Source organism: Podarcis raffonei, chromosome 5, assembly GCF_027172205.1.
Source record: "Podarcis raffonei isolate rPodRaf1 chromosome 5, rPodRaf1.pri, whole genome shotgun sequence".
Classification (NCBI taxonomy): Eukaryota; Metazoa; Chordata; class Lepidosauria; order Squamata; family Lacertidae; genus Podarcis; species Podarcis raffonei.
The window spans coordinates 87,625,779-87,645,908 of NC_070606.1; the positions used below are offsets into that span (position 1 = coordinate 87,625,779).

The window sequence follows — 20,130 nt, forward strand, 5'->3', positions numbered from 1 at the left end:
TCTCAAAGAGGTCACCATAGTTTCCCGTTACATCCAAACTCGAAAATCTAGGTTTAATGACTTCTAAAGAACCCAGAATATGACAGCTCCATATTCTATTCTAACTGGGGTCTTATTTATTTATTACAAATATTTATATTCCGCCTTCCAGGTTGCCTTGCGAGAAATGTTGGTGGCAGGTAGTCCTCCTCGCTTGTGCAGTTGGTTGCATGCAGGGGATAGCTCAGTCAGTAGGGAGTGAGAAGGGAGTAAGATGCTTGGATTGGGTTGTGGGTTCAACTCCACTTCTTGCATTGCATGGGGTTCAGATCAGTGGCATGCAGTCAGTGTACTAGAGGAACTAGGTCAGTTCCCTAAATGTTTGCGGTAAATTAGGGTATTAAAGCCTGCTGCCTCCTTCCCAAAGCCAGGGAGAAGCTTCTGCCTGGCTCAGGGAGGGAGGTGCAGTGCTCCAGTGGGTCCAAGACTCCTCCCGCCACCTTCCGAACGCCCGGGAAGCTTGGCTTAAGATAGGAGGCAAGATGCTCCAACGGAGAGTGAGGCATGTTGCTCGCGCATGCAATGTCCCCTCTGCAGTCGCCCGTCTCTGGCTCTGGCTAAGGGGTCAGCAACCTTTTTCAGCCGTGGGCCGGTCCACCGTCCCTCAGACCTTATGGTGGGCTGGACTATATTTTGAAGGAAAAAAATAGGAGCGAATTCCTATGCCCCACAAATAACCCAGAGATGCATTTTAAATAAAAGCACACATTCTACTCATGTAAAAACACCAGGCAGGCCTCACAAATAACCCAGAGGTGCATTTTAAATAAAAAGACACATTCTACTCATGTAAAAACATGCTGATTCCCGGACCATCTGCGGGCTGGATTTAGATGGCGATTGGGCCGGATCCAGCCCCCGGGCCTTAGGTTGCCTACCCCTGCTCTAACTGTTCCCCTTCAAAAAAATTCCCCTACGACTCATGGTCCCTTCCAACTCTGAGATTCTATGAAAATTCTGTGAAAAACCCATTCACATGAAGGGCCATAGCTTATTGGTAGAGCATCTATTTTCCATGCAGCCGGTCCCAAATTCTGCCCCCAGTATCTCTAGGTAGGCTTCAGAGAAACCCGTGCCTGAAAGGCCACTACCAGTCCTTATAGACAGTGCTGAACTAAATGGACCAATGATCTACCTCAGTGTAAGGTATCTTCCTTCATTCCTATGGTTTGTTTTGTTAAGTCGAGGTTCATTCATCTGACTGTGGCCACTGTGTGTGAATTGTTGCTTTCTTTCCAAGACGAAGTCTGAAAAGATCGTCACGTTACTTCTTGGCTGTCCCCGCAGAACCGAAGTTTGGATGCTATTGTTATTTGAATCTGTGACCTGCTCTCTCCTATATTCCTGGAGTGTGTTGCTATGTGCCTAAAAAAATAACTATAAATATAAGCAAAATATAATGGGAGTAACATTGCTACCCCCGTGTCTCTTTTCACAGCACAGCTTCTGAAAGTTGGAAGCAAATATCCTCTCCTAAAAAGAGGTCATTTGCAAGGATATTTGGAGTAATTTGTTTGCAAACTGCACAGCAGCCTTTGCAGTTGCTGCGAAATAAATGCTAATTTACAGATTGCTGCTGCTGCTGTCATTCATCAGACACTTAATTAAACGGTTAAGCGAGACGATTAAAAATAAGATTAAAAAGTTAAAAGCAATATAGTAAGGGTGGTAAGTTAGGGAGAGACTCCCTGTCTGAAACCCTGGAGAACTGCTGCCAGTCAGTGCAAACAGTACTAAGCTTTCTATATTTATTATGTTTTTATTTTTTAGTCTGTTTACTACTTTGAGCTCTCGAGCAAAGGCAGAGCAATTCTTTTGAGAAATAATACGTAGGACGGCCACGGGTCCTGCATCACAGAGCCATTCTCTGTAAAGTCATATGGAGTCATCCTAGGTTTTAAGGGCTATCTGGTCCAAGCCTGTTTTGAAGACAGAGAACTATAAGAAAGGAGAGCAAAGGCCTTGGATTTTGCCAGCCAACAGGTAATACTTGGACTGCAAGCACACGGATAATCTGGTCACAGCATTCTGCACTATGGCGAGATGAGTCGTAAAAGGTAAAGGGACCCCTGACCATTAGGTCCAGTCATGGCTGACTCTGGGGTTGCGGTGTTCATCTCGCTTTATTGGCTGAGGGAGCCAGCATACAGCTTCCAGGTCATGTGGCCAGCATGACTAAGCTGCTTCTGGCGAACCAGAGCAGCACACGGAAATGCCGTTTACCTTCCCACTGGAGTGGTACCTATTTATCTACTTGCACTTTGACGTGCTTTCGAACTGCTAGGTTGGCAGGAGCAGGGACCGAGCAACGGGAGCTCACCCCGTCGCGGGGATTCGAACCGCCGACCTTCTGATCGGCAAGTCCTAGGCTCTGTGGTTTAACCCACAGCGCCACCGGTGTCCCTCGAGATGAGTCGTATATCCCTTTAAATTATAGTAATTATTTATTTAAACTTGCATGCATATGCAGAAATTAGTGTGTGCAAATTTTATACAGGTCTATGCCCTCTTCTTCTTGTTGTTGTTGCATTTCCTGCATTTATTTGCCAATGATTAAGGGGCCAACCTAACAACACAGCTGTTGTTAGAGTCGCTGCCTTGTTGTTTTGGATGGCTCAGGGCTGAAGCTGAGACTTTACTGAGCCAAGGATTTCAAAGCTCACCACCCCCAAGCTAAGAAGGCTGACCAGCCCTCCAGCCTGTTCGCAGCCGGGATGCATTCAGAGCATTCCGTACAAAAGTTCTGTTTCTTGCTGTAGCCACCAAGAGGCCACCTAGCTTCCAAGTTGGTGGTTAACGTTGAGAAGAAAGGCTAAAGTTCAACCCGCCAAACTGGACTTGCCTTTTATCCATGTATTCAGCTTCTGTATTGCTGTTTAATTGGCGGTTGCTTCAAAGCCGATGAGCCGTGGCTGTGCTCCATGCTGCGTCTCTGTCGTTCCCCTTTGCGAGGCAAAAGCATTCCTCCAAGGGGGCAAAACACATGTTGCATCAGCTGTGCTCGCCCTCGTATATTGTCATAGGCAGCACCACTTTACCAAGAAAGCTTTGCTCGGCCTTCAGTTGGCCAGCTGTATGTTGTTCATTGCAAGAACTGGCTCAGATCTTGGGCCAGTAATATTTGCAGGGGGTGGGTGTTCGCTGCTGCTGTATTTAAGCAATCGTAAAAAAGGAGGAAAGAAGATCATAAATCCAAGCTGTGACCTTCATGCCCGTGCCACCCAGAGTTCTGTTTCATGCGTTTGAGCACCCTACTTCCTTCTTCACCTAAAACTCAACCCAACTTTGCTTTTGGAAATGAATATAACCAAAACGTCAAAATATTCAGTGATGTATATCAATCAGTGATGCTCTGGAATCTAGGCTTCCACTGATACCTGTCGTCATCGATCCTAGATCCCCATGTGAACAAGCTGGCCAAATGTGGTCTCAAGTATGGTGGTGTTGGAGAACCTAAGTTGTTCTGTGGGACTTGGACATTCACACCAAGACAGTTCTCAATGGTCAGCTTGGGACTTCTTGGCCGCCATGAGAACCATGCGGTTTTCTCAAATGGTCCATTGGCCTGACTCGCAAGGTGGAGCGTAACTTCAGATTGGTCCTTGCTGCAGAGCTTAAGTGGGATGGTCTGGGGCTGTGATTCCTTCGTTATCCTGGTCAAACCATTTCCTGGCATGTCTGGTCTCACAACAACAACAACAACAGCCCCCTCTGCTAGGGTAGAAGACCCATTAAGTTGGTCTGCCTCCAAATACTTAAAGATTCTGGATTCTTGAATGCCTGTTTTCCAGAAGAGCTTACCACCCTTGAATGCCCATTTCCTAGAGCTTACAATCCTATCCAGGTCTTAGTCTTGGTATGGAACACAATGGTGCAGTGGACCAGGCAACCTCTCTGGCACTGCAGAGCCCAGTTTGCCACTCAAAATACTAGGGATTATTTGGGGTGATGGAGCAGGTGGGGTGATAGCTAGAGCACAAGTGCATAAAGCTCACTGTGAAGCTGGCCAAACAGATGTTAAAATACAGAATCGTGCCTGTTGCATGATGGTGACGGCAGCAATGAAAGAAGGTACCTTGGCCTCCTGGCAAGGGGCGTAACTGCACAGGCAGGTTTATGGTGATTTTGGTTGCTGGCTCCCAAGGTCACGAAAGCTAAGTGAAGGCATGCGAAGCTGCTGGGATTTGGACAACCTATTGGCAGCTGCCATGAGAACACGGAAGCACTTGGGGGGCTATTAGGAATCGGCCTATTGGGGGGGGGACACTCTCTCGTCTAGCAAATTGGAGGCTACACTCTGCATGACCAGCGAAAGGTTTCTGCCAGCAGTTGAGGTGGTCACGGCCTCTGGAAACCTGGAAGAAATTCTGAGCGCGCAGATGATGTTATGACTGGCACATCTGCAAGCGAGGAACCGCGCTAGGGAGTGAGGCATGCAGCATGGAAGAACCCAGTCCTTATGTCACCAGCCTGGAATGGAGGGGCTGCTTGAAACAGCAGCTTCTTTGCTATCGCCAGGCTGCTAAGTGTCTAGCTGGACCTTTCCCGTCTTTGCTGTGAAGGAGTCGGGGGGGGGGGGCAGGCAGGCGGAGAGAAGCCCTTAAGCCGTGTTTACAGTGGAGATATTTTAATTAGCTTTTGGGCTTGCAATTCAAACAATTTGCATAACACAGCTGCTCTCGGAGCAAACATGAGAACCGTTCCTCCTCGTGGGAACTTGAAACTTTGGTTTGTGATACATTTACTTTACCCACCGTCTGTTTATTGTTTGCATGGAAGCTCATCCTTACTTTCATAAAGGATTTCTGCGAGGGTGCAATAAGCAGTATGCGTGTTCTGCCCTGAAGAAGCGCAGAGACGTTGCGTAGCTGAACCTTCTAACAAACCCTTCTTTCTATGTGTACCTGACTCTGGCACTGTTAATTCCCCATGCTGGAGGTTTTCAAGATTTCTACCCTCAGAGTCCCTGCGCCACATGGATTTGTCTGTTGAGAAACTCCTGCAGATCTGAACTTCACAACATTGCAGAAGATTCTGGAGCCTACTTGAAGGCGCTCCTCTCACTCAGGCAGAGGCATGCCTAAAACGTTTCTTACAGTCTTTGCCATGGCTGCAGGACAGAATCAGCACAGATAGGCAGGCAGTCTTCATCTGTCACTAGCTAATCTCCTCGCAACCAAACAGCATGTGATGGTGCAGTCATGATTGTCTCTGTCCCTGTCAGATACATAGGCAACATGGCTTGGTGGAGTCTGAAAAGTGAAATCCCGATGGGCTTCACTATGTTTTGCAACTTTAAGAAATTCACCACCAGCCGCTCAGCTCTTGATTCCGGAAGCGAATAGGGGGAAGCGCCTTAAAACAGCCTCCTCTAACCTGCCGTCGTCCAGACATTTTGGACTGTTAACTCCCATCAGCCCCGAAAGTTGCCAGTGTAGGCTGGGACTGGTGGAAGTGGTAAACCGAAATGCCGGGTTGGGGACGGTTGGCCTAAAAGCAATGAAACCTTGACGTTATCAGCCCCGTGCTCTAACCAACTGAGCTATCCCTGCACTGATTTTGTGCCTGCGTGTGTGGGGGGGGAGTTGTTGCTTTTTACATCACATCCCTTGCACCCTCCATCGAAAGGCCTCTGGTATGCTTCCGAGGATCCCCAGGGCTCAGCATAGCATAGTTTTCAAGCCATTGGCTCATGTTCTTGAGCTGTGAGGATTGGACGAGAATTACCCTGGTGGTCCCTTCCGACTCTACAATTCTGTGATTCCTCTATGATCCTCAACGCACATAGCTGAAAGTCAATTCAGATAAAATCAGTGGGGATTTATTGCATTTTTACTATTTTTTGTCGGGACCCTGCCAGAGTGACTGGGGCAACCCAGTTAGATGGGCAGCATATACAATTATTATTATTATTATTATTATTATTATTATTATTATTATTATTATTATCGCTGTGCAATGCAGTTCCCAGATCTGGATACAAGAAGCTGCTCCGGCATTCTCCTTTCTCACCATGCCGACACGGGAAAACTGGAAAGATCCCGAACGCTTCAGATTAGACAGGTGGTAGAAATGCAGACAAATCAGATGCCACAGTCATTAACCCAAATCCTGCTTCCTTCTCATCCCCGCCCGCCCTTTAGAAACCTACTCAACTTGGCATTGAGGGAAAGTTCCTTCTTGCTTCTTAATTGGCACAAGAGGCTGCCATTGTGACAACCATTTTATATTTGCTGTGTTTTTGAGAATTGGCCCTGTCTGCGTGGCTTGCCAAAGCTCTTGTACTTTTCTACCCCTCTGAGCGTTAAGACAACAGGTGGGATCTTTCCCCATTCCTGCCTGCAATGCAGGGCATTTGCTGGGGTGGTGGAGGAGAGGAGGAGGAACTATTTGCAACAGAGCAACTCAGCTTGCAGAACTTTGGGTAATAATCCTTTTCTGTTTGTTGTTGATCCAGGCCAGCGTGTAGGCGTCCTATAGGCCTCGTAAAAACCCATCTGGTTCGTAAAAAGAAGCTTTAAAACCAAGAAATGTGACAAATCGGCGCGAGGTTCTAGGGGGCTTCGTGTATTTTTGAGGCTTTGCTGAGAGCCAACACCGCTAGGAGACACCAGCATTCACCTTTCCTGTGCCTTCCTTCATCTTATGCATACATCTAAACTCAGTTTTACCACGTTTATCTTAGCAGGGAACAGAGAAATGAAGGTTACTGCTTAAATTATTGCAATTCTTCTTGATCTTCCTCGCCTCCTAGATTTGCTTCCTGTTGGAGTCACGGGGTTCCTGTATTTACATAACACCAGATTTGAATTTTTCTTTCCAGAAACCAAATGCGCTCTGTGTAGGATTCTGTTGTTGCTTTTGCAGGGAACATGCACGGTTTGCAGTTAGAGGTATTGCTTACGTGGGGTTCGATGTAATTTATTATTTTGGTATTGGGACGTTGGTGCCCATAATGGAATGTGCTACAGCTTTAACAACGTTTTAACATGGAGCACTCCATTTGGCGTCCCCCAAAAAGCTTAGATGTGCTTAGCTAGACTTCGGGTTCTCTTCTTCTTCATCATCATCATCTTCACAGGGTTGCTGTGAGGATAAGGCAGGTGGGAGGAGAACCATGCACACCACTTTGAGCTCCTTGGAAGAAGAAAATGGGGGGGGGTATAAATGCAAAAAATAAATCACGCACAGACAGGCAGACCACTATTCTTCCTTTGGTAAGTTAGCATGGTAGTGCAGAAGGGAGGGAATCCTGAGCCCAAGCTATGCCTGGAAAGAGCTCCAGAGTCAGTTCCTGGTTTCTACAGGTAACACCAAGGAAGATCTGCATCTCAGAGCCTGATGAGCTGATGCCACTCAGTAGAGACAGTATAGATTCTGAGCTGAAAGGACATAATGGTCTGACTCTGTGTAATGTAGCCCCCTATGCTCCATAATTTCTTCCTGGATCTTGCTGTTAGCAAGAGTTTCCCAAACGTGGGTCTCCAGCTGTTTTTGTTGTTGTTGTTGTTTTAATTCAAAATTAAAACAAAACATATTATCCAGAAACATATCATCCTTATTCCCCCGCCCCGCATTTTTCTTCCCTCCCCTACAAAACCCACCCACCCCCACCCCCCGACTTCCCTCAGTTCCATTCTTTGAATTCTCTGAGAATGCTGATTTCTGCATGTTACAAAGTTGTATAGATCCTCAAACTATTTAGCTGATTATTATCAATAAATAGTTTGTGAATGTTTATTCAGAGCCAGCCAAGGAGTTCAGTTCGCTTTGTTGCGTCTTCAAATACTTTGTAAAGGGTTCCCTTTAAAGTCACAGTTATCCTTGTCCCGTAGCTTATATGTCAGTTTTGCCAGTTCTGCATAGTCCTTCAATTTTTCTTGCCATAATTCTTTAGTTGGGGTTTCTTCAGTCTTCCATCCTTGTGCGAGTCTCCAGTTGTTTTTGGACTACAACTCCCACAATCCCTGACCACTGGTCCTGCTAGCTAGGGATGATGGGAGTTGTAGTCCAAAAACAGCTGGAGACCCAAGTTTGGGAAACTCTGGCTTAGTTCAAGAGTGCTGGTGCCTTGCAGCAAGCACTTTTTAAAAGGGTTGTAAGTGATTCCCCATGCATTGCACAGAGTTGCTCTTTGTGATTTTAAAAAAGAAAGAAAAAAGTTATGCTGGCCACAGGAAGTTCATCACACAGTCCTGTGGCTTGTGGCTTACGTCTAATATCTGATGACTGTGCCAGTCCTGTAAAATATTGGCACACTGGTTTATCTGCTGCTGATAAGGATGGGGAAGCCATTTAAAGTCGTTCCTAGCTAATTCGCACTTGGTGCGAAACTAAAAAAAGCAGCCTTCCTTCAAAATTTGCAGTTCTCCAAATTTTGCAATGTAGTTCTTCTGGTCAAGTCATATGTACAGTGGTACGTTGGGTTAAGAACTTAATTCGTTCTGGAGGTCCATTCATAACCTGAAACTGTTCTTAACCTGAGGTACCACTTTAGCTAATGGGGCCTCCCGCTGATGCTGCTCCACCGCCACACGATTTCTGTTCTCATCCTGAAGCAAAGTTCTTAACCCGAGGTATTGTTTCTGGGTTAGCAGAGTCTGTAACCTGGAGTGTCTGTAACCCGAGGTACCACTGTACAGTGGTACCTTGGTTTAAGAACAGTCCTGTTTACAAACGATTCAGTTTACGAACTCCACAAAACCAGAAATAGTGTCCCGGTTTGAGAACTTTACCTCAGTCTAAGAACGGAATCCGAACAAGGAAGGGCACCGCCGGCGGGAGGCCTCATTAGGGAAAGTGCGTCTCGGTTTAAGAACGGTTTCGGTTTAAGAACGGACTTACGGAACGGATTAAGTTCGCAAACCGAGGTACCACTGTATAGAATTGCATGTGCTAGGGTAAAGTGTGCATAAGAAATCATATATTAGTGAAAATAAGAGGGGAAACGGCTTGCAAAAATGTGTGTAATAGGATACATTGGTACTGAAATGCTGATGAATTTTCAGGTATCCTTTTTTAGAACATTGCAAACTGATATTTGTTTTATTTCTTCATAAAAATATTTATATTCTGCTCTTTCATAAAAGAGAAATCAGAGCATTTTACAACAATAGCACATAAAACTAGTCAATAAAAGAACATTAAAAAGTTTGGAAAGCCAAACTAAAGAAGGGAAAAATGAGGCACTGAAAGGAACCAGAATTGATAGATTACCCCATCCCTAACACTGTCCTTTTCTCCATAGTTGCACCTCCCATTTTGTCACAAGTAAATGCATTTTATAATAAAAGGCAAATCTGGAAACAATGCAGAACTGTCTCACTGGTCCTATGAAGGTTAGAATCATGGGTGTGTTTCTTTGATGGGCATCTAGTTTCTCTAAGCCTTTGTGGAGTCATGTGTAATCTTTTCTTTGCTCCAGTATCTTTTCGGTGCTTGGTTCACTTCGTTATCACTTCAGAGGGTCCTCCTAGCTCTCAGCTGACCTCTGCTGGATATAGAGTTTTTAACAGGCAGATAAACGTATATCTGGGACTTGACCCTGCTAACAGGACTTCCTGGCTGCAGAACAAGTGTGAGTTAGGCCTCTGGTCTCTAGAGCACATGGAAGAGCAGTGCGCTAGGAATTCTTGAGGAATGGTGGATCTGAATTCTGAAATGGACCCACCTGATCCTGCTCAGAACATAGACCTCCTTTGGAATCAGGACTCCAACAAATCCCACAAGCAATCTGCTGGGAGCAGCTAGAGCCACAGGTGTTGAAAATGTGTCTGCAAATGTCCCAGGGAGCAAGAGCATTTAATGTTTTGCCATCCCTCCCAGGGACATTGAAAAAAGAAAGCTGGACATATGGAAGCAGAAGCTGTTTCCTCAGGCCATTCCAAGCAGCTATTACCTACTAAAAGGCTTTAAAAAATAAAAGCACAGCCCTCGGACCACACAAAGTGTTTTGCTTTGTTTCTTGAAGGATGATATGTTTGTTTCTTCGTTTGTTTTAATCCACATGCGAAAATGGGCCAGTGCAGCCTTTGAATAAGGAAGTTTTAAATGTTTGATGTCTTACCATCTTTTGATTTGTTTGAAGCTGCTCAGAGTGGCTGGAGTAACCCAGTCAGATGGCTGGCGTGTAAATAATAAACTTGTTTGTTATTTATTGTACTATTAATTAATTAATTATACCGCCCTATACCCTCAGGTCTCAGGGAGATTATTTCACTCTTCGGTGTGTCTCATGCCCATTTAGATACGCCAATTCCCTCCTTTCCCAATACCATTTATACGTCATTTGTGCGGGATTTTAGCACCCAAAATGTGCGAAAGTGTTATGGACCAAATTTAGGCTGGCAAGTCCACCCCCTAACTGGCACTCGATTTCATTGGTCGGGAGCAAAGCCTGATTTACCAGTGAGTACGTAGGTGGCGCTGTGGGTTAAACCACAGAGCCTTGCTGATCAGAAGGTCGGCGGTTCAAATCCTCGTTACGGGGTGAACTCCCGTTGCTCGGTCCCTGCTCCTGCCCCTGCTCCTGCTCCTGCCAACCTAGCTGTTCAAAAGCACATCAAAATGCAAGTAGATAAATAGGTACCGCTCCAGCGGGGTGGTAAATGGCATTTCCGTGTGCTGCTCTGGTTTGCCAGAAGCGGCTTGGTCATGCTGGCCACATGACCCGGAAGCTGTACGCCGGCTCTCTCGGCCAATAAAGCGAGATGAGCACCGCAACCCCAGAGTCGGACACGACTGGACCTAATGGTCAGGGGTCCCTTTACCTTTACCTATTTTTATAATTAATATAAATACGTGTCATGAGTTTAAAGCTGGAATGGGGAACCTGTGGCCCTCCAGATGTTGTCGGATTACAACTCCCATCACCCCAACTATTACGTTATGCTGGGTGATGGGAGCTGGGTGTCCAAACAACTTCTGAAGGCCAACAGGTCAACGAAAGGGGCCTAAGGAGGACGAAGAGGCCTATGTTACACATTTATATCCTTCCCAGAGAAATGATATTTGGCCACCATTCTCCCCTGTCTTGGTACAGCAACGTCGTAGTCCATTCTTGGGCCTCAGCCCTTAACAATATGACCCTTGCCAAAGTCATAACAGGAATCGGTCATCCCTCGCGGGAATGTATGTTTAGAGTTCTGTTCCCCCACCCCTTAAATATCTAAAATAACCGCCATGTTTGTTTTATAGTCCCTGTATCCTATTTTTATCCACTGCTTCAGCTGGAGTGTGCTAGTCATCAGTGACTTGAAAAGGGTCAACGCTGGGGTTAGTTACTGTAGAAAATTGTCACTTTTTCCACATGGAGAGGGAAATGAAATTTCATTGAGCTTTGTGGGATTATTTTTATCTCATCTCATTACTGAGTGTGACAGGAATCCCAGCTATAAAGCAATGTAAAGAGAGAAAATCTGGTCCACATGTTAAGGATTAAAGGTCAAGAATGATTCAGCTTCAGCTTCTGGCAGCTAAGGTGAAGTAATAAGTATAAATAATTTTGCAGTGAGGAAGAAAAGGGGCATTTGATTATCCCCCACCCTGAAGATTTCAGGAGGAAATGCCAGATCCAGTGGGTCCAGTAATTTTAAGTTATTTCACATCATTTCAAATTTGCACACAGCCTCTCTGTATTAACTGTACTTGAGCTGGTTTACAATCCATAGCAATTACAAAATACGTGACACAAATCACTTTGCCGTCCTGTAGCCATTCAAAATATGGCTGAAAACAGACGAAACAAAAGATCAAGAATCTGCTTTGCATACTGTGTTGCAATAAAATAACAGAACAAAATTACCAGATAACAAAACAAAAATTCACCCATCATTAACAAATGCAAATAAAACCAATAAATACAACCCATAATAAAACAAAAAAACCACACCAGTTCCAACTAATTAAATAATTACATGATTACATAATTACAAGACATCATTTATGTTGAGTTATATTCGGTGTTTCTTAACATTTAGTGGCTTGTGGTTTGACTGTTAAGATACATCTATAAGAGAATTTTGAAGTGAATATTGTTACCTAACAAAGAGAGTCTCCATTACTGAGCCAGAGCAGAATATGGATTCTTATTACATGGTTCTTTCTTCCTGGAAAATCCATTTTGTTCAGAATTCATCTGTTTCCCATTGTGCAGTTTATTGTCAGTTGTGATCGTATCAATACAGAGCTCCAAATGTTTCCATGCATTCATAGTTGCACTGCATCATTGGTTTTGAAGTCTTGAGACTATGGAGCACTTTTCACGCATGCATGTTTCACTTGCAATGTGTTTTTGCATATTAAGTGGTTCGTTGAAAGAATGCAAATAGTTTGGATCTGGATTCTTGAAATACTGTCAGAATGGCCTTTGGGGTTTACAGAGATTTGTAGCTTTCCGCCCACGTTTTGGTGTCAGGATCTTTGGCAGCCAGGCAATGTCAAGTGTGATCCGCTTGAAGATTAATTTGCACTGAGTATTTTCTTGGGAAGCACTGCTTTTGGTCAGGTTCTTTATTTTCTTTTTCAAACTGAACTATTCTTGTTATGAATAGTAATCTGAATGATGAATAGTAATCTGAATGATTCACTAAGTGGATAAGCTACCACCATATCCTTTCCTGTTATGAGTTGAATAGTGATGCCTTATTGCCCTTGAGCTTGAGTTAACTCAAGTAGAGAGAGACAAGGAGCAAACTGGGAGCAAAATTGGGAGCACAAATCCAAGGGATGGGAGATAGGTGGTATAATCAGGATTGAAAGGATTATTACTATGGAATATTCCCATAAACAAGAGCATAAAGATCTGATAGGCTTCCTTCTGTGCCAAAGTAGGCAGAATCAGAATGATATGTAAGACTCTTGCTATATTTGTGCTCCAAATGCCATTTGGAGTCTTTGCCAGAGGCTGAATAATCATCCTGTGTTCCTTCCTTTCGAAGGAAATTGTCTGAAGCTGGCAGACCAGTTTAGCATAGTCTGCCTGTCTCTGAGCAAAACAGTGTCGCCATGCTCAGCCGTCCCTCAGTGTGTTGTCTTCCCCCAGTATGTGCCTGGAAAGGTGGCTTGTCTGCTAGATTGTTCGAATGCAAAAGGAAACAGGCCAGCATTCTGGTTCCACAAATGGCAGGATCAAGGCATTTTCAGCCCAGTCGACAACTACAGATCTTACGTGGGCAAAACTATGCACAGCTTCATAATTCTTCTTTCGTAGCTGAATTCTGAGGACTTTCCTGATACTGAGTTACTAAACCTGCTTTCTTACTCATGATTCTGTGCCCAGTTGTTCGTTTTCCAGATGTCGCAAAGACAGTTCTTCTGCTACCTGTGGCCGGGATCGGGTGTGGAGAACCTTTGGCCTTTCTGATGCTCCTGTGCTACAATTCCCATCACTCTTGACTGTTGGCCATGCTGGCTGGGGTTGATGGGAGATGTAGTTCAGCAGCAACTAGAGGGCCCAAAATCCTGCCCCCACACCTCTCAGTGCATACTAGGTTTTGGCCGAAATACTCTTGATTCTTAAGAGGAACCTAGGAAACTCCTTTCACCCCTGCTCCTTACCTAGGGTTAGAGGAACAGGATAGCACTTTTGCACAACTTCAGGTGTATGTTTTCAGGAAACAGCCTATTTTCTGTGATTTCGTTATTTTTTTAATTGTAGGTTTTTCAAACTGTTTCCGATGTTATATTTTAAATTGGTGTAAAACACCCTAGGACATTAGGGTGAATGGCAGGTAATAAATTAAAATAACATCAACAACAGCTCTTGACTATGACTAAAGCTGACAGCCATTTCTAATCTGCATCTTGCTTTTTACTGTATATTGTTATTCTAATACATTGGTTTTTATATTGTGTTTCTATGATGGGTTGATAGATTTTTTCCTGTACACACCACTTTGGAATTCTCTCAATGAAAAGTAGTTAAAAGAGGTTTGGAATAAGTAAATAAATATAGTTGATCTCAGCATGAGCCTTAGAATAGTGATCGTAGTTTGCACCGGAGAAGTAAGGTACTATACGCATAGGGATCAAGCATGAAAGTTCACAGTGCCTCCCTTTGATCCATGGTTAAAGCATTGCCTCTCCGTTATCTCTCCGATTGTGTGAACTCACGTGGGGATGAATTCAAAACTCGGTTGACGCTCTTGCTACTGAAGCAAAAGTTGTAACTGCTGTCCTCTTTTTTCTTCCTGCACAGAATGCGACACAGAAACAAAAAGGGTTCAAGATGTCCTTTCTGGAATTGAAAAACCACAGGTATGTAATCCGCTGGCATTTGATGAAAAATAATAATTACACAGCAGTGCAAAATTGAAGATAGGAGATGAGATCTAGTGTAACGTTTGTGCAAAGTAGCTTTGGAGTTTATGTCATTGGTAGCACACAAGCTTATATTGCACAGCGCAGGGGTTGCTGCTGCTGCTGCTGCTTCTTCCTATTATTATTATTATTATTATTATTATTATTATTATTATTATCATCCAAGATCACAACTCCCATTGGATTTCACTGTTGTGCTGTGCTAAAAATGAGACTCCGCTGGCAGAGTGGCTGCTGCAGAAGAGGGCTGCCACAACTGGGTATCATCCAATATTGTTACATAGATATTTTCCTGTAATTAAATGAAGGCACCATTATTTTTCACGCCCGAGAGGATGTGCTTCGTTGGCCTTTGCAGTTGGCAAGCAGGACAAAGCCTCTCGATTGCCTGCATCTATATAAATATATGTGTGTATATAGAAATCTAGCAGTAGCTGCTGTACTTCAGGCTTGCTTCAGCTTCTTAACCATCTGCCTGAAGGAGCGTCTCCACCCCCATCGTTCTGCCTGGACACTGAGGTCCAGCTCCGAGAGCCTTCTGGCGGTTCCCTCACTGCGAGAAGCAAAGCTACAGGGAACCAGGCAGAGGGCCTTCTCGGTAGTGGCACCCGCCCTGTGGAACGCCCTCCCACCAGATGTCAAAGAGATAAACCAACTCCCTGACATTTAGAAGACATCTGAAGGCAGCCCTGTTTAGGGAAGGTTTTAATGTGTGACATTTTAATGTATTTTTAATCTTTGTCGAAAGCCTCCCAGAGTGGCTGGGGAAACCCAGCCAGATGGGCGGGGTACAAATAAATTATTATTATTATTATTATTATTATTATTATTATTTATTAATTTGCTAGCTGAAGCTCCGTGCTCCAGCCACTGACGTCAAGGACCCCTGAACCAGAGCAAAAACACTCCTGGTCTAGGTTTGGATGTAGTCGTCTAAGGACGGACAAATCTGTCCCGTTTCCGATCTGCGCTACTTTCATATATTTTTCACCCATCTTTCTGCGCTGGTCTGCACTGTTTGAAAGAAGATATCCTATTTAAGTAGGGAATTTCAGTATGAGAAGTGCATCTCAATCCAGTAGTTAGCTACAGCTGCAATCTTAGCACCACTTCGGAGTTTGAATTGCACTCGGTCCTTCAAGCATCCCTGTGGTCATCTTCGCAGTTGCCTTAGCCACGAGTTTGCTTTGGCGCAGCTGTGCCTCCTTATCTTAAAACACGTAATTGCCGCTGTAGCTCATGCAATCAGACCGTTAGTCATCTGGCTTTTTTAAAAAAGCGAATGTGCAGAAATAGCCCCCGTAAACATGTAAAATGTTTACAGCTGCATTCCTTACATTATTCCCAGCTTTCCTTTCACATGTGTGGCATGCTGAGATTATGTAACAGGGCAGTCTGGTAGAAAGGTTTTTACGGGCTTTCGTCTGAGATGGCCTTAGCGTGCTTCGCTGATGACTTCAGCACATATGTGAGCGCGTGAATTCCTGCCGGTAGTAGTTGCACGTATGATCTCGTATTTGTTGTGTGCGAGTCCAAATGAGAGAGACAGAGAACCATACAGAAGCAATCCTGTTGAAATCCTGTAGAAATAGTAATACCAGCCTCGTTGCTCTTTTGCTTAATTGGCTATGTTTTTCGGTAAAGGGGGGGGGGCGTTACAAAGGAAGGATTGTTTAATGAATAGTAGACTAGAGAACCAGTAAGATGGAAAATCCAGTGAATGTTGCCTACTGATCTATCTGCTGGTCTCTGTATTTCAGAGACATAGTTGAAGTACTGCTTAGAAGAGCGCCTTCTTGAAAATTGTTGTTGTTGTTGTTTAGTCGTTTAGTCATGTCCGACTCTTCGTGACCCCATGGACCAGAGCATGCCAGGCACTCCTGTCTTCCACTGCCTCCCGCAGTTTGGTCAAACTCATGCTGGTAGCTTCGAGAACACTGTCCAACCATCTCATCCTCTGTCGTCCCCTTCTCCTTGTGCCCTCCATCTTTCCCAACATCAGGGTCTTTTCCAGGGAGTCCTCTCTTCTCATGAGGGGGCCAAAGTCTTGGAGCCTCAGCTTCAGGATCTGTCCTTCCAGTGAGCACTCAGGGCTGATTTCCTTCAGAATGGATAGGTTTGATCTTCTTGCAGTCCATGGGACTCTCAAGAGTCTCCTCCAGCACCATAATTCAATAAATTCTTGAAAATAGCAACCCTTTTTTGCAAGGCCTGAGTTGTGGGTTGAAATTTGGAGATGCGATGTGCACACACACACACACACACACACACACACACACAATCGGTATCAGGCTCTCAAAATTAAAATGTTTCTGTGGCAGCTGAGAAAGCTTGTGCTGGACATATTGCTTAAAGGAAATGAAGCTCCATCATGAAGGGTTCTCCCCTTCCCCCCCAAAAAAAGTGCAGTAAACTGTGATCTGCTTTCTTCATTCCTTCTTAAAGTGGGCATTTTAATTTGGATTATTGTTTCTAACAACAACTTTGGGTCTTTTATGATACCGGATGAGCTATTGTACGACTAAAGGGGAAAATTAATGTCTTTTTTTTCTTTTTTTTTGGAAATAACAAACTAAATAGTTTGGATTACCCAAGCAAAGAAGTGTGCCTTTTGTGATTCTCTGTTCTTGCTGTACAAGAAGAAACAATTTCTCTCAACCTAGGTGTATAGTACTTTATGGCCCTGTGGTATTTTAATTAGGGCACAAACTACATTAGAAATGAATCCAAGCTATGCAATAAGTCCAGCTCTCATTCATTCCGGATGGGGCTTTCACAGGAAATGTTTCCAATGGAGTGTGCATATAGTAAAGTCTTATGGACGGGTTGTTTTGCAGCAAATGTCAACTTGCATTCAGCATAGACTGCTTGGTACCTTCTGGCTCAGTTCAAGGTACTTAGATGGATCAGTGGAATCTATTTTGACTCTCCGTTTAAACCAGTGAAGCTGCCTAGCACCTCAGGGACCGCCTCTTCCCGTGTGAACCAACCTGGACTCTGCAATCATCGTCTGAGACCCATTTTTGTGTGCCTCTTCCACGAGAGGTGCAGAGGGCAGCAACACGAGAACGAGCCTTCTCTGTGGTGGCTCCCTGCTTGTGGGATGCTGTCCCCAGGGAGGCTCCCCTGGCACCTTCCTTACAGTACATATCTTTGGGGCTCCGGTGAAAACATTCCTCTTTTCCCAGGCCGTTGGATAATTAAAACAACCTATAGTCTTTTAAAATTGGGGTGGGTATAGGTTTTTTTTTTTTTTGTTATCATGGTTTGTATTTTTGTGTTTTTACATTGCAAACCGCCTTGTGATCCTTGGACGAAGGGTGGTGCGGAAATTCAATAAATAACCACGGTGGTTCTTTTGGCATGTTACGTTTTCCGCAGCGCCCTGCAACATCGCTCTGTCAGGCACTCTGGAGAATTGTGAGAAAGCCAGCTTAGATTCCTAGATCTACCCATGTCTCCAAGGCAAGCCTGCAGGGGAGTGGAGGACCATGTTGAGCAACGCAAAAGACTTCCTCCCAAACCTTTGAGCTTTAGATGGAGGTAGTGGGGCTGAGGCCAAAGCCATGGCTGAGGTGACTGGCTGAACTATGGTTTCTTGGTTTACAGCTCAGGTTTCTCAGTTGGTTAGAGCATGGTGCCATGGTTGCAAGTTTGATCCCCGTATGGGACAGCTGCATATTCCTGCATTGCAGGAAGTTGAACCTGATGATCCTCAGGCTCCCTTCCAACTCTACAACTCCCAAGAGACTGCGATCTATTCCTGGGATGAAAAACCAGCAGTGGTCTACACATTTTTTTGGGGGGGGGGAGCTAGAGTAGTTGAGCTTTTTTTAAGGGGGGCTCACCTTCGGTCAGACCGTCGCAGGGAAGCAAAGAACAGCCGTCAGGAACTGTCTACCATCGCACAGCCGGAGATCCACGAAGCCTTTTGCCAGAGTGAACTTGCCATGGCCAGCCAGCAGGGGCTTCAGAGACGCCGGCGTAGGATGGCGCCAACAGCCAACCAACAACCAGGACAGTACACCCAAGGATTCTCTTTTCCCCCCGCAGAAGAAAATGAGCCCGCGATCTACCGCTGTCACTCGGGGATTGACCTGTTGATCGAGGTCACCCGGTTGGACATCCCTGATCTATAGGGTGTCAGTCAGGCTCCTTCTATTTCATCGGAATCTGTGGTGCCACCTTCCTATCTCAGAAAAGAGAGCTTTAACCTCCTGGGAGAAGAAACGACATAACTTGCTGCCTCCCTGTGTGAAATTCCCCTCATCCTCCCTGTTTTCCAAGATTTTCTTCCCGGGACGTCCTCAGGAATTGCTATTTGTTTTACTCTCTGGATTGTGCAAATTATTAAAGTTTATAAAGGGATACCCAAAAAAAAGGAAAGTTCTTTTTGTTTTGTTTTTAGCCATATGTTCTAAATGGATACGTGTGTCCTAGCTAGCGATCATAAAGGAAAGAAAGCATTCCAACAGAACATTGGCTGGATATGGTACATGAAGTTCCAAGTCCTTGTCTGAATTTATGCAAAACAGTTATGCAAGCATGTGTCCATAATAAACAAAATGGTGGGGGGGAGGGTGCTCTTTTTAGTCAGTTGTGCTTTTTTAAAATAATAATAATAAAAACCTCCCCCAATCCAATTTGGTTGCCTTTTGTCCTCATTTTGACCTATAAAACGCCTAATTGATATCAAACATTTTGTGTAGGGGCTTATTTCAGCTGTAAACATATTTTATTCTTGGCTACCATTTTATCCCTGAGGCATTTTAATTGCACCGTCTCATTCGAGACATTGAGCTTTCGCTGCAGACGTCTGGCTTAATTCGATGTCAGCTTTAATCATTCCAGGTGTTTGAAGCAATCACCGTGGTTTTGGTGTGTTTTTTTAGTTTTAGGTTTTTTTTACATAAGCTCAGAAAAATGTTAATGCTACGTGAACTCCCCCTTTGCCTGATAAACACGGCCCACAAGATTTATTAACTCATTTTAGGAGTTGACTCCAAATAAGATCATAAAGTCATTTGTGGACCTTTTTAGGGTTACAGATGTTTTGGTGCGGGATAAGATTAAGTGCGTTTGCGGATAATAATTTCTCCGGTATCGCTGCCTTGTTGGCTCAGCGAAAGGGCTCAGAGATTGAGCTTGGCATGAAACATACGCTTGGTGTGTCTGGGTCAAAACCAGACATGATGTGGGCGACAGTGATTTTTGGCAGCCCCACTTTCTCTACCTGTCGCCTCCCCCTCCTCGTGTTAATAGCAGCAGAAAGGGCATGGGAGGAAAAAGTTATACGTCTCCCTGTGGGGCTGCTGATTAGCAGAGGAAAAACATGGGAAATCCTAATCTTAGATCTCCCTAAACCAGCCTTTCTCAACCTGGTTGAGAACCCCAGATGTTGTTGAACTACAACTCCCATCACCCCTAGCTAGCAAGGCCAGAGCTCAGGGATGGTGGGAGTTGTAGTCCAACAACATCTGGGGACCCACAGGTTGAGAACTGCTGCCTAAACCGTCTTCCAAGCATGTGTCTGTGCACGGGATTCAGTTACCATAGAGGAGGAAGTGGGGTTGAGTGTGCTTGGCCTGCCCCATCAGTGAAGGGCCGTACCTCAATAGCAGAAGGTTCAGTCCCAGCATCTTCAGGCTGGAAGAGAGTCCTTGACTAAAACCTTAGAGAGCTGCTGCCTTCAGGGAACGCAATTCTGAGCTACTTGTGTCTAGCTTCCAAGATTTGGAGGGTGACTGTGTGCAGTGCTCCTACTGTGAAGGA

The 20,130-nt window shown here is 44.7% G+C and overlaps 1 protein-coding gene across 1 annotated transcript in view; it reads left to right on the top strand.

The window, feature by feature from the left end:
• The window catches only part of FNDC3B (fibronectin type III domain containing 3B), a 267,953-nt gene that overhangs the window by 182,303 nt on the left and 65,520 nt on the right, over positions 1 to 20,130 (top strand). The window contains exon 7 of the mRNA XM_053390554.1: positions 14,237 to 14,295. Within this exon, the coding sequence (XP_053246529.1) occupies positions 14,237 to 14,295 (59 nt within the window). The remainder of the gene's footprint in view (positions 1 to 14,236; positions 14,296 to 20,130) is intronic.